The 14,733-nt window shown below is 41.3% G+C and overlaps 1 protein-coding gene across 8 annotated transcripts in view; it reads right to left on the bottom strand.

Moving 5' to 3' along the window:
* Nucleotides 1-14,733, bottom strand: part of fam184ab (family with sequence similarity 184 member Ab) — a 208,649-nt gene that overhangs the window by 115,280 nt on the left and 78,636 nt on the right. For all 8 annotated transcript variants that reach the window (XM_063033823.1, XM_063033841.1, XM_063033815.1 and 5 more), the window contains exons 2-3: nt 8,029-8,877; nt 1,005-1,140 (exon numbers count right to left, since the gene is read on the bottom strand). In XM_063033823.1, the coding sequence (XP_062889893.1) occupies nt 1,005-1,140; nt 8,029-8,877 (985 nt within the window). The remainder of the gene's footprint in view (nt 1-1,004; nt 1,141-8,028; nt 8,878-14,733) is intronic.

Below are 14,733 nucleotides of genomic sequence, written 5' to 3' on the forward strand. Positions count from 1 at the left end.
ATTACAACAGGATCTTGATCAACTGGGAAAGTGGGAAAGGGAATGACAGATGGAATTTAACTCAGACAATTACAAAGAAATGCATTTTGAGATATTAAAAGTAGAACAGAATCAACATGTTGAATGGCAGGGCCTTGAGCAGTATTGTTAAACAGATGGACATTAGGATACAAATACATAGTTCTCAGAAAATGGGAATGCAGGTTGATAGGGTGATGTGGAAGGTGTATGGTGTGCTTGCCTTCATCAGCAAAGGAAATGAGTACAAGAGTTGGGATGTCCTGTAACAGTTGTACAAAATGTTGGTCAGGCCAACTTCACTACTCTGTGCCGTTCTAGTCATCACGCTGTAAGAAGGATAAGATTAAAATAGAGAGCACAGAAAAGATTCACAAGGATGTTACCTGGACTGGAGAGTTTGAGTGATCAGGAGTGGATAGGTTAGGTCTGGTTTCCCTAGAGTGAAGGAGGTTAAGAGAGAAGATGATTGCAGTATAGAAAATTATGAGGACAATAGATAGGGTATAATGCAGGTGAATTAAACCAGACAGCATTAACTTTAGGGTAAGAAGTAAGAGAAGTAAAGGGGAACTGAACATGTCCTTTTTCGCCCAGATTGGGGTGAATATCTGAAATACCTAAGAGTGGTGGAAGCAGAGTCACTAACAGCATTTAACAGATGAGCACTTGAATTGACTAGCCATTGAAGGATATGGGCTAACGGCTAGAACATGGGATTAATACACATGGATGCCCAATGGTTAGGCTAGATACGATGGGACAAGTAGCTAATTTCACTGATGCCAATGGCATTAAAGATATGAAACAATAGTTGAGAAAATTTTCTCTCATAAAACTCTCAACTGAGTTCAATATTCGTAATTTTTCGTAATATTAAATAATGTATCATTCCATCACCTCTCTTAAATTGTATCATTCAAACTGATTTATCCACCATTTTGTTGTTTTTGAAATAAATGGGGTTAAACTAAAGAAAGACCTACTTGATTTAAGTAGCAATTCTGTAGATTGCTGTTGAATACGATCGTTACAAGCAACGAGTTCATTTTCTAACTGCTTTTGTTTTATAAGAGTATCATTAGCATTCTGTTGGTCGTCTTTCAGTTGTTCCTGAAGCATCTGAAAGAATACATGCCACTTTTATTAAAGAAATCAAGTGTTACAACTGAGCTGTGTTCAGGACTAAATATACCAAAAAAGACAAAGCAAAGCAGGTTTCTCGATTTTAAAAGGTATATTTTGAAACATTTTAATTTTTATCAATTTCATGCCAGGGCAATGACAAGCACATGCAATTCCCATTCTCATTGTACATAACCTCAGCATTTTTGAAGTGAAGACATGAGACAATAGCTTTCTGTTTCAAACGGCCAAATATTTCAACATACGGTTGATTCTAGTTAATAGGGCATTTGTTTATTTGGGATAAATCTGAAAGAACAAAAACTAAGCTGCTAAAACAGCTGGCATTCCCTTTGTTTATTTTGGACACAATGTCACTTAATTGGGGAAGGAGACTGTTGCTGAACAGTTTCTAACTAGTGTCAATCACGTGCACACGTGTGACCATTATACACTACACCATGATTAGTGGCGTGGTGTCTAACGATTAGTTTTCAAATTGTGTCAGTTACGTATGTTTGTGTTCAAAAAGCAGTGATTTTTGTCAGTGATAGTTGGTGAGAAATAAACAATAAGACAATTCAGAACTGTTTTGCTAACCATAGTTTCAAGCATTCAGGCTTGGAAATGCCAGAGACGGCCGGTGTGAAAATGAACTGTTCACTACTTGTATGAACTACAAAAAATTTGAAAGTATCAACAATCATTTTGAATATTACAATGAAAATGAAGATTTAGAGGATCTGGGAAAGGAGTCGGTGCTGATTTTGTTTATTTACAGTCAATCAAAAGAACACAGCAGATAAATTCCTCTGTCGATAACGATTAGGAACTAATACTCAGTTTTATAGTACTGTAGAGGTATTGGCAGTGTTCTAATTTGGTCTGTATTTCATAGAACATAGAAAAGTACAGCACAGTACAGGCCCTTCGGCCCACAATGTTGTGCAGGCCCTCAAACCCTGCCTCCCATATAACCCCCCACCTTAAATTCCTCCATATACCTGTCTAGTAGTCTCTTAAATTTCACTAGTGTATCTGCCTCCACCACTGACTCAGGCAGCGCATTCCACGCACCAACCACTCTGAGTAAAAAACCTTCCTCTAATACCCCCCTTGAACTTCCCACCCCTTACCTTAAAGCCATATCCTCTTGTATTGAGCAGTGGTGCCCTGGGGAAGAGGTGCTGGCTATCCACTCTATCTATTCCTCTTAATATCTTGTATACCTCTATCATGTCTCCTCTCATCCTCCTTCTCTCCAAAGAGTAAACCCTTAGCTCCCTTAATCTCTGATCATAATCTATACTCTCTAAACCAGGCAGCATCCTGGTAAATCTCCTCTGTACCCTTTCTAATGCTTCCACATCCTTCTTATAGTGAGACAACCAGAATTGGACATAGTACTCCAAGTGTGGCCTAACCAGAGTTCTATAGAGCTGCATCATTACATTGCGACTCTTAAACTCTATCCCTTGACTTATGAAAGCTAATACCCCATAAGCTTTCTTAACTACCCTATCTACCTGTGAGGCAACTTTCAGGGATCTGTGAACATGTACCTCCAGATCCCTCTGCTCCTCCACACTACCAAGTATCTTGCCATTTACTTTGTACTCTGCCTTGGAGTCTGTCCTTCCAAAGTGTACCACCTCACACTTCTCCGAACCATATGTCCATAGTACATTTCCCTGCAAAAACATCATCCCAATTCACACCCGCAAGTTCTAGCCTTATAGCCTCATAATTTGCCCTTCCCCAATTAAAAATTTTCCTGTCCTCTCTGATTCTATCCTTTTCCATGATAATGCTAAAGGCCAGGGAGCTGTGGTCACTGTCCCCCAGATGCTCACCCACCGAGAAATCTGTGACCTGACCCGGTTTGTTACCTAATACTAGATCCAATATGGCATTCCCCCTAGTTGGCCTGTCAACATACTGTGACAGGAATCCGTCCTGGACACACTTAACAAACTCTGCCCTGTCTAAACCCTTGGAACTAATCAGGTGCCAATCAATATTAGGGAAGTTAAAGTCACCCATGATAACAACCCTGTTATTTTTGCACCTTTCCAAAATCTGCCTCCCAATCTGCTCCTCGGTATCTCTGCTGCTACCAGGGGGCCTATAGATTACTCCCAATAGAGTAACTGCTCCCTTCCTGTTCCTGACTTCTACCCATACTGACTCAAAAGAGGATCCTGCTACATTACTCACCTTTTCTGTAGCTGTAATAGTACTGCCACCCCTCCTCCCCCTTTTCTCCCCTTTCTATCTCTCTTAAAGCACTGAAATCCAGGAATATTGAGAATCCATTCCTGCCTTGGTGCCAGCTAAGTCTCTATAATGCCACTATATCATAATTCCATGTATGTATCCAAGCTCTCAGCTCATCACCTTTGCTCCTGATGCTTCTTGCATTGAAGTACATGCACTTTAGCCCTTCTACTTTACTACCTTTACACCCTTTATTCTGTTTCTCTTTCCTCAAAGCCTCTCTATATGTTAGATCTGGCTTTACTCCATGCACTTCTTTCACTGCTCTATTGCTCCGGGTCCCATCCCCCTTGCAAATTAGTTTAAACCCTCCCGAACCATGCTAGCAAACCTACCTATTTCATTTAAATATATACTGTAAATTGTTACTCATTTAAATATAGCTTGTCTTTTTTATACCTTTTAAGTACTCCCATTGTTAGAGCATTTTTGGGGTTAACACATATAACAAATAACTTCAGCAAACTGACTTCAGCCAATTGTCTTCAGTTGTGAATATGAACAGTGGATTAAATCTAAAATGCAGCTCTCAACAATGGTTTCCTAAGAACTGTGAACCACAGTCAATTCCAAGAGCATTCAATGCCAATTAAAATTCTTTCAAATGTCTGTGGTGTGGATGCAAAGCAGGAGTTGTGAAATTTATGTGTAGCTCAAAGAAGGAAGTGGTTACATTGTAAATATGGAATAGTCCTTTGATCTTTAGCACATCCCAAGGGCGCAGCCTAGAAGCTGAGCACGCCTTCGGGGTTCCAAAGCTTTGCAGCCCTGTGAATGAGCTGATTCTATACTGGTGTCGTCATCTGAAGCATTGTGGGAGAAAACAGAATATCGGGAACAACAGATCAGCTGTTGCAGGTCTCGGTTCTTTGCAAATTGCTCTCTCTTTCTCTCTCCCTCTCTCTCTCTCTTTCTCTCTCTCTCCCTCTCTCTCTCTCATTGCTGAGGGAGAGTTTGCTGCCAATTCTTGAGTCAGAGAAGTGAAAAAAAAGAGATGCAGCAGACTTTAACACCATAATTAGCAAGTTGTTTTGTTTTGTCTCCCCTCTCACTGAGAGGAGTCTGTGTCATGTCAGATTGTCAGGTGAAAAATTAGTTTTTGTTGTACTGCAGGTGATGCTCACTCTTGTCGGCTTTGCAATTGCTTGCTTGGTGGGTGGTTGCTGATGATGTTTTTTGCTGAATTAAGTAGGGAAGGGTTGATGCTTTGCTGTTGTTTGTGTGTGGAATGAGGAGAAGGGGGCTTTGGGATTCTAATGTTTTTACTGTCACTCATTCTTTGGGGTATTCTCCTGTTTTTCATGGATGTCTGTGAGGAGCAAGAATTTCATGTTGTCTCTTGTGTACATTCTTTGATACTAAATGAAATGATTGAACTATCAAAATGTCATGTAGAGCTAGGTCAGGAAGACCTTTTGCTCCAAAAGGGGCTCAGTATGATGCATGATGTATCTCATTTTGTCCAATAAAGGCACTACGTCATGTCTACTGGTACTTCTCTCCAGTGACTTTGTTCTCACGAGAACATCCATGAAACTTTAACTAATTTGGGCAGCCGCTTAATTTGTCGAAAATGTACTGGTCCCAATGTGTCCCAATTAACTGGAATCCACTGTATTGAGAAAAGTGTAGGTAAGCAGTTGCCTATGTGTATTTGATCATGTCACTAACTTTCAAAATCAAACTGTACTGAGATTCAGATAACCTGGTCACATGGAATCAATTTGATGCAGATGAACGCATAGCCTCCATTCTTTTGGGCCTCTGTATTCATATATTGTCAATAGGTATGTGAGCCAGCGAGATTAGAAAGTTAATTACAGCTGAAGATAAAGAAACCACTGATATTTGGTCATTACTGTTTACTTACTGCAACACAATATGAACAATGTGACCATCAAGCCCTTGCCAGCTCCTTCCAGGGTAATTCTATCAGCCCCACACCCCATCTCCTATATTTCCCTGTACCCTTGCAACTTACTCTCTCACATGCCCTACAGTTCTTTGATTTTTTTCCTACCATTTACCTGTTCTAAGGGACAATTTACAGCAGCCAATTAGCTTTTCAGGAAGTCTTTGAGATATGGAAAGGAAAGCAGAGCACTTGTTGGAAACCCGCATGTCAAAGTCTGAATGGGTATACCACACAAAGACAGTACAAGGACAGAAATAATCCCAAATCGACAGAGTCACTAAGTAGCAGCATTAACTGCTATGCATGCCAAGCAATGCGCTGTGTAATAACTTAATGGATCAAGCTATTTATTTATTTATTGCAGAAGACTCAGAATGTTTTCTTAAAAGAACTAATGGGTCAGAACTACCTGCATTAAGCTGCTACCAGGTAAGAATTTTCTGAGCAACGCACACAAAATGCTAGAGAAACTCAGCAGGTCAGGCAGAATCTATGGAAATAAATCAGCAGGCAACATTTCAGGCCAAGATCCTTCATTAAGAATACTCTGAATTTAGGTGACTTGATAAAGGTCTCAGGTGAGTTGAGTGACAAATATCACCACACTGTCTCTGCACTTGATCACCATGTCCTGTCAGTAATCCAACCTCAGATGCTAATCAAGCTGACATTTCAAAAAAAAGGACCAGCCCTGATTGAATGGTGGAGCAGACTCGATGGGCCAGATGGCCCAATGGACATTGCTCTTATGGACGTTGTACCACAGAGTGTGAGGATCTGTAATCCTATATCAACCAGGATACAGGATCAGTGTCTGCATTCATAAAATTGGTAATTACCAAATACAGGAAAAGAGGGAAAGAGTACTTCATTTGTTTTCTACTTATTTTATTTCTTTGTTTTCATGTTCTTAATTGTTAATTAGTGAATTGTTTTCCAAATATAGATCACTTCTAAATACTTTGAAAATCTGTTAAAAATGCCTTCCAATATTTACAAAAGGCAAGTTTCTGCACCCAGCCTTGCCTCCTGACAAAAGAGGTCAGGGTGTACTATAACACGAGGAATTCTGCAAATGCTGGAAATTCAAGCAAACACATCAAAGTTGCTGGTGAATGCAGCAGGCCAGGCAGCATCTCTAGGAAGAGGTACAGTCGACGTTTTGGGCCGAGACACTTCATCAGGACTAACTGAAGGAAGAGCTAGTAAGAGATTTGAAAGTGGGAGGGGGAGGGGGAGATCCAAAATGATAGGAGAAGACAGGAGGGGGAGGGATGGAGTCAAGAGCTGGACAGTTGATTGGCAAAAGGGATATGAGAGGATCATGGGACAGGAGGCCCAGGGAGAAGGAAAAGGGGGAGGGGTGAAAAAACCCAGAGGATGGGCAAGGGACAGAGGGAGAAAAAGGAGAGAGAGAGAGAAAGAATGTGTGAATATAAATAAATAATGGATGAGTTACGAGGGGGAGGTGGGGCATTAGCGGAAGTTAGAGAAGTCAATGTTCATGCCATCAGGTTGGAGGCTACCCAGACGGAATACAAGGTGTTGTTCCTCCGACTTCAGTGTGGCTTCATCTTTACAGTAGAGGAGGCCGTGGATAGACCTATCAGAATGGGAATGGAATGTGGAATTAAAATGTGTGACCACTGGGAGATCCTGCTTTCTCTGGCGGACAGAGCGTAGGTGTTCAGCAAAATGATCTCCCAGTCTGCGTCGGGTCTCGCCAATATATAGAAGGCCACATTGGGAGCACCGGACGCAGCTGACTCACAGGTGAAGTGTCGCCTCACCTGGAAGGACTGTCTGGGGCCCTGAATGGTGGTAAGGGAGGAAGTATAAGGGCATGTGTAGCACTTGTTCCGCTTACAAGGATAAGTGCCAGGAGGGAGATCAGTGGGGAGGGATGGGGGGGATGAATGGACAAGGGAGTCGTGTAGGGAGCGATCCCTGCGGAAAGCAGAGAAAGCGGGGGGAGGGAAAGATGTGCTTAGTGGTGGGATCTCGTTGGAGGTGGCGGAAGTTACGGAGAATAATATGTTGGACCCGGAGGCTGGTGGGGTGGTAGGTGAGGACCAGGGGAACCCTATTCCTAGGGGGGTGGCAGGAGGATGGAGTGAGAGCAGATGTGCGTGAAATGGGGGAGATGCGTTTGAGAGCAGAGTTGATGGTGGAGGAAGCCCCTTTCCTTAAAAAAGGAGGACAGTACACCACCAAAATGCAACTGGAGCTTCACTAGGCTTTGCTACTTAGTTTCCAGGTTACATTGGCCCAGACAAGTGCAGGCAATGATCTGAATTTAGCTCAATCCATCCCAACTGAGACAAGTCGCAATGGAATCTTATTATGCCCTGAAAGCAATAGGCTTAAGTGTAGATGCTACATAGTTAGACTTAGAAACAATTTCATTACCACAGTACAATGTACAGATCAAACATAACTCACAACATTCACTCAGGAAAGTGACTTAGTATACTTGACCAGATCAATTTGTATCAACAATAGTGACGAAACTTCTAGTTTTGGTACAAAATCTATTCATCAGTGGACAAAACAAACTGGCTTAATCTCAAACAGAGACCATTTCTGATGTAACATGCTCTAAGTTTGTTGCAGTTAAATAAAATCTGGGTAGCGAATGACTCACATCTATCATTTTTGATCATTCTGTTTCTAATCACTTGTATGGTTCTTACTTGTATATGGCTTTCTGCTTTGATTAATGCACCATGAAGCTGTTCACATTTGCTCCTCATTTGATTGCCATCCTCCTGAGCAATTTGCAATTCTGTCTGAAGCTTGTCAAGTGCTGTTTTTAAAGCAGTTTCACGGCTATGAAACTCCATCTTCAACTGAGACTCCCTCTGTTTACATAGTGCACTTTCTGATGCCTGCTGAGATTTTCTTAAAGCTTCAATTTCGTGTTCATAAAAGGCCTGAGTTTTGCTCAATTTAGCTTCAAATTCTTCCACCATATTCTGCTTTTCAAGTACAAGTTCTTCATTTTTATTCTTCATAGAAACCAGTTCAGCTTTGAGCATTTGTTGCAATTTTTCCTGTTGCTTATCTGAAGTTTCCTGTTGACTTTGATGAGACTTTATAAGATTCTGGATTTCTAGTCTGTGAGCTGCACGCAATTCTTCCAGAGTTTCTTGTTTATCCAGACCAAATTGAGATTCTAACCGTACAAACTGTTGCAGTTTATCTTCAAAATTATCCTTAATTTCTTGAATATTTCTAGACATAATCATAACACCTTGCATTTGATGAGTTTCTAAAACAAGACGTGCATCTTCAACCTGTTGTTTATAGGCCTCAAATTCTGCAAGTGCTTGTTGTTTCATCTGCTCATGTTGTTCCAGAGATTCTTCCAAAGACTGGATTTTCTTCCGCAGTTCTACTTCCTCATTGATTTTACTTTTGTAGTGAAGAATTTTCTCCTTTGTTTCATCAAAGATTTGTTGTATTTCCTCCTCATGGGCCTCCTTGAGTGCCTGGATAGCAGCCTCGTGTTCATCATTTTTAGTATTTAAAGCATATATCACCTACAAAAAAAACATTTATTATTTGGTCATAAAGATATTATCCAATGCGATATCTTTCATATAAGAATAATATAATTCTTAGCAACACACAAAATGCTGGAAGAACTCAGCAGATCAGATAGTATCTCTAATTCTTGAATGCCCTTGTTGTACCTTAAAAAATTTCCTCCTTGGTTCGCCCTCGCCTTTCACCATAGCAGTGCTTCAAAGAACCATGAATAAGTGTAAAGCTCATAAAATTCTTTGGACTCATCTTGCCTCTTAAAGCTCACATCATCCATGATAATGAACATTCCATATTGTGGGCACCCAACCAATAAAAATAATTATGCACTAGCCAATGCGTTGCATTGCCATTAAATTCAAACACACTTTCTCTAATGCACTTTACAAAAGAAATATGCTTTCATCAGCTAGGCTGCTTAAGATGTAGCCTATCAAACCATACTCAGTTATATTAAAACTGGATTGCAGTCCACTGATGGCAAACCACCACCACCTTCTCAGGGTGGAGAATCAAGTTTCAAATTTACCATCCTGGGAATGAATTTAAACAAAAATCAGCAAACCCTGCAAAGATTACAAAGAATCACCCTAAGACCTCCTCAAATTCACAGCAGGTGCAGCAAGTGAACTCTGGAAAAACAAATGAATCCACAATCTCTGTTGGCAACTCTTGAAACCCTAGACTATAAAATTATACATCCAGAGGATTTGTTGTTATTTTACTATCTAATCATCAATGCCATTTCTGTACTAATACTAATTTATTTTTCCCTCCTGCTCAGTTGACATTTATTTCCCCATTTCCAGAATATGCAGTATTTTTGTCAATACCATTAAGACTGAATGGATATTTTGTTATTATTTTTTCTTATTTCCCATTAAAATTGTTTCTTTTGTTTCACTCAAACCAAAGTAAATCTTAATTTCTGTTCAGTAATTATAAATAGTACTTTGACTGATTCAGTGATTGCTGAGAACATTGATTCCCAAACACCGCTGGAGGCTGGTTGCCCTTTTCCTTCATGGGTGAGGTGCTATTCTAATTAGTCAAGATGACCAAGATGACTGCTCGCCTGCACCTACAGTGGTGTTTCCATGGTGCTTCATTGCATTACATATCACTTTGATATGTTCAATTAATGTAAACTATAACACAAGAATCCTAAACTAGCAATATTTGGCAGCATTTCTATATAGACAAGGAAATTTGATGACACTCTTTTGATGTTGAACTCCAGAAGTCAAACAGAGAAGTGCAGGTTCCTACAATAATCTAGCAGTTACACTGGAAATTTTGCCTGGTTTAGATCTGTTATAGGGTCAGCAATTCCATTCATTTCAATGGAGAAGAATAGCTGTGAGAGAGAAGCAAGCTTTAAGCTTTTCTTTATACTTAAAAAAAATAATATGGGGTACATTTTTATCATTTATCAAGGTTTGTGAACATCACAGCAATCACTTATTCGGCACCTAATTATGTTTGCGGATGTGGTCAGCCTCTATAGAAGAGCACACATAACGCAGAAAAACAAATACTGAAGTGCAAGTCATTGTTGTGACCTTTACACACAAAATGTGACTAAAGTTTATATCACAGCATGCTGAGAGGAACTGAAATGTATTTTTAAAAATAGACTGTGAGATGAAATACAAAAGGAGTCATTAATGCCAAGACAATGAACTCTACAATAATCCAAGAAGTTACTAGTGTAATCAGTCTGCTGGGTGACATGTATTCTTTTAAAACTAACCACAAAGTAGTGTCAATTATGGTTACATCAATTTTGGATTAATTGCAAACTCCTGGAAATATCAGAGCCAAAATCAACATACTGCTTTCTGAGTATTAATTTTTATCCTGGTTGAATAGATTTAGGTTGAATTGCGGTCCATGTCGATAGGACGCTCAAAGCTGCTGCACAGGTTGACAGTGTTGTTAAGAAGGTATATGGTGTGTTGGCCTTCATCAACCGTAGGATTGAGTTCAAGAGCCAAGAAGTAACTTTATGGCTATATAAGGCCTGAGTTAGACCCCACCCGGAGTACTGTGTTCAGTTCTGGTCATCTCAACACAGGAAGGATGTGGATACTATAGCGAGAGTGCAGAAGAGATTTACAAGGATGTTGCCTGGATTGGGGAGCATACCTTATGAGAGTAGGTTGAGTGAACTTGGCCTTTTCTCCTTGCAGCAATGGAGGATGAGAGGTGACCTGATAGAGGTGTATAAGATGATGAGAAGCATTGATTGTGTGGATAGCCAGAGGCTTTTTCCCAGGGCTGAAATGGCTAACATGAGGGGGCACAGTTTTAAGGTGCTCAGAAATAGGTACAAGGGGGGATGTCTGGGGTAAGTTTTTCATACAGAGAGCGGTGGGTGCATGGAATGCACTGCCAGCAAAGATGGTAGATGCGGATACAATAGAGTCTTTTAAGAAACTCTTAGATAGGTACATGAAGGTTGGAAAAATAGAGGGCTATGCAGTAGGGAAATTTTAGGCAGTTTCTAGGGTAGATTACATGGTCACACAACATTGTGAGCTGAAGGACCTGTAATGTGATGTAGATTTCTATGTTTCTATGTTTTTAACTCAGAAAGAGAAGCAAGGGTCACCTATCCACAGGCCAGTTCTCAAAGCATTTCCATGGGCCTGAAGGCCACGATCTGTACAAAGCCTCTGCAGCTAATTTGAAGATTGCTTTGTTAACCACATTAGTGCAAAAAGGTAATTGGGAAAAAGACGGCTACAGGTTTCCCCCGACATCGGAAGGTAGAGCATTCCTATGAAACGGTTCGTAAGCCGAAATGTCGTAAAGCGAAGAAGCAATTACCATTTATTTATATGGGAAAATTCTGTGAGTGTTCGCAGACCCAAAAATAACCTACCAAATCATGCCAAATAACACATAAAACCTAAAATAACAGTAACATATAGTAAAAACAGGAATAATATGATAAATATACAGCCTATATAAAGTAGAAATACTTCTCTACAATGATTGCCTGCACAGATCTCCATAGCGAAAATGTCACGCAAGCGCTCTCTGCAGAACATGTCATGCAAGCGCTGTTGGCATAAACGCGCTCTCCAGTAACCTTTAAACTATGAAGCTGCCAAATCTACCAAATAACACGTAAAAATACATAGCTTATATAAAGTAGAAATAATGTATGTACAGTGTAGTATCACTTACTGGAATTGGGAAAACAGCACCGAGCACACTGATGATGGTATGTTAGACTGAGTCGTCGCAGGCTGGGTGGTGCAGTGGCCCCCACCCTCCGGGCCGCCGACCTGATACATTGCCGCGAAGAACGCAGCGGTAGCCGGGAGGCACATAGCACATTTTTAAGAATAAAGCTGAAATAAACATGCTAATTAATTAGGTGCTGCCCGGCATGTAAATGTCGGCGAAGATCAGAGGCGAGTGCCGATTGCATCGTCTCTGATCTGGTCCGACAATTACGTGCTAGGCGGCACCTAATTAATTAGCATGTTTATTTCGGCTTTTTTCTTAAAGATGTGCTGTGTGCCTCCCAGCTACCGCTGCGTTCTTCACGAATCGTTACAGTATCTGTCCGGGGCCCGGGTGTTGGAGTGGTGGGAAACGGGAGTGTCATCTCATCGTCGATCAGGGAAGGCAGCTCATCTTCTCCTATGACTGCCTGCCTCGATGTCGAAGGTCGAGGTTCGTCGTCTGCTGTGGCTGATGTGGAAGGCTTGCTTGACTGCTGAGTCTCACGCATTTTTCTATTATATAGTTGTTTGTAAGCACTCAAACCATCCTTCAAATATCCCCTAAACCTACGTACCCTTTCAAAATTAAAGTCGTACTTTATCATTGCAGCGAAAATCTCACGTAGTTGCTTCACTTTCTGCATTCGATTTTGATTGTTATCTTTTCCTCTTCCAATTGCATTAGCTCTTCATCTATCAGTTCTTGGTCATGGGATGCCAAAACCTCTTCAACATCATCTTCGTCAAACTTCCGCAAGCCAAATTCACTTTGTCCTTGCTTCGTTCACCACTATCGAAACGCTTAATTATGTCTAGTTTTACGCTAAGTGTAAGACCCTTACTCTTTCCGGCTTTTCCGACACCTTAGAACTCATCTTGCTAACGCCTGCTCAATGCAACGTGTTTAAGCAATGCAGTTCCGAATCCAGGGCAGAGCGGCTACTCGGGGCACGCGCTGCCTTTTATCGCGTGCTGCCTTTCTTCGTAACAGTGAAAACACCTTCTGAAAGCGAAAACAGGATACTAATGTAGGTCTTTCATAACAGTTAGGTTTCGTAAAGCGAACGTTCAAAAAGCGGGGGACACCTGTACCTCCAATTCATATTGGGCTCATCCTTCCTTTAGTGTGTTATTAATCGACCAGCCCACCTACTTTCCCCTTACACCTTCATTTTGTGCAACACACAGAAAATACTACAAAAACTCAGCAAGTCATGCAACATCTATGGAGGGGAATAAACATTTGATGTTTCAGGCTAACACCCTTGAACAAAACTAATCTTTGTCACATTTTGCTGTTCACCAATTGGTCTCTAAAGGCACTTAGATTTCAGAGAGTATCCATTGCCCTGGCAGCTGTCATTAACATGGTAAATTTCAAATATAAAGAGGGAGTCAGTGCTCAGACAAGTAGTTCTTTTCTCAAAGCTAAACTAACACACTGAGACCATTTGGAGCAAAAAAACTGAAACTGATGTTGCTCCAGATTTCGGCATCGTAAGTCTAGTGTCCAGAGGAAGCATTTCTTTTCAATTGCCAACACCAACTCTAGAAATCCAGTGAGGTAGGCATATATTTAAAGCAGGAGGCTGAAGATTTGTAAGGTGTTGTCAGAGAAGCCCAGGTGAGATATATGTATCCACAATGCAAACAATGTAAAACCAAGTGATTTCCAGCATCTGCAGATTTTCTCTTGTTTCTGATGAAGGCAAAAGATATTAAAATGATAAATGAGCTTGGTCATGGTCATTGCTTTAAACTGAGCATCTCATATACTGTTGTACCTGCAGTTAATCAGGCAACAGTCATGCAGGTGTCGGGATGACATGCGGAACCAAATGATCAACAATGATCTGAAGTGCTTTAGCATCCTTGACATAAGTAGCACATGTGAGGTGTAGAGAGGCATGAAGAACATCGCTGGCTTCAATCAGCCTAGCTGTAGAGCCTCAAAATGCAGCCACAAGTGGGCTAAAGAATAAACCAGTTCTCCAATAGATTTGACAATTGCCCTCATGTTCACACCCTCCTCAGCACACCAGTCTAGGTGCAGAGGCACCCAATGCTCCCTCGGCAATTAAGCCTCCTCTCCTCCCTCCTCCAATTCAACATGTGGATGAATAACACAAGCTAACACTGTCTACATCCCTTCCTTGCCCTGCAGCTACCATCCACACTTCCACATACCAACTGCTAATGTCCCAATCTTCACCTCCCCCAGTCCCCACCTTCTACCAGCACTTCAGTCATCATGGACTCACCTTCACTACTGAGCAGATGAGAAGGACTCTGGGGAAACTCAGACACAGCAAAACACTAAGACCGGATGGTGTGAACCCTAAGGTCCTGAGGGAGTACGCTGAGCAGCTGTGTGAAGTTCTCCAGCACATTTTCAATCTGAGTCTCAGCCAGGAAAGGGACCCAACTGTGTGGAAAACAGCAAGTATGGTCCCAGTATCCAAGAAGGGCCAAGATGGTCATGAATGACTACTGTCCAGTGGCCTTACACATCGTGAAGCCTCTAGAGAGGCTGGTCCTGGCTCACCTCCTCTCCCCTGCAAGGAGCGCATTGGAGTTGACGATGCTGACATCTACCTCCTGAACAGAGCCTAC

The sequence above is a fragment of the Mobula hypostoma genome, chromosome 2, assembly GCF_963921235.1.
Source record: "Mobula hypostoma chromosome 2, sMobHyp1.1, whole genome shotgun sequence".
Lineage (NCBI taxonomy): Eukaryota > Metazoa > Chordata > Chondrichthyes > Myliobatiformes > Myliobatidae > Mobula > Mobula hypostoma.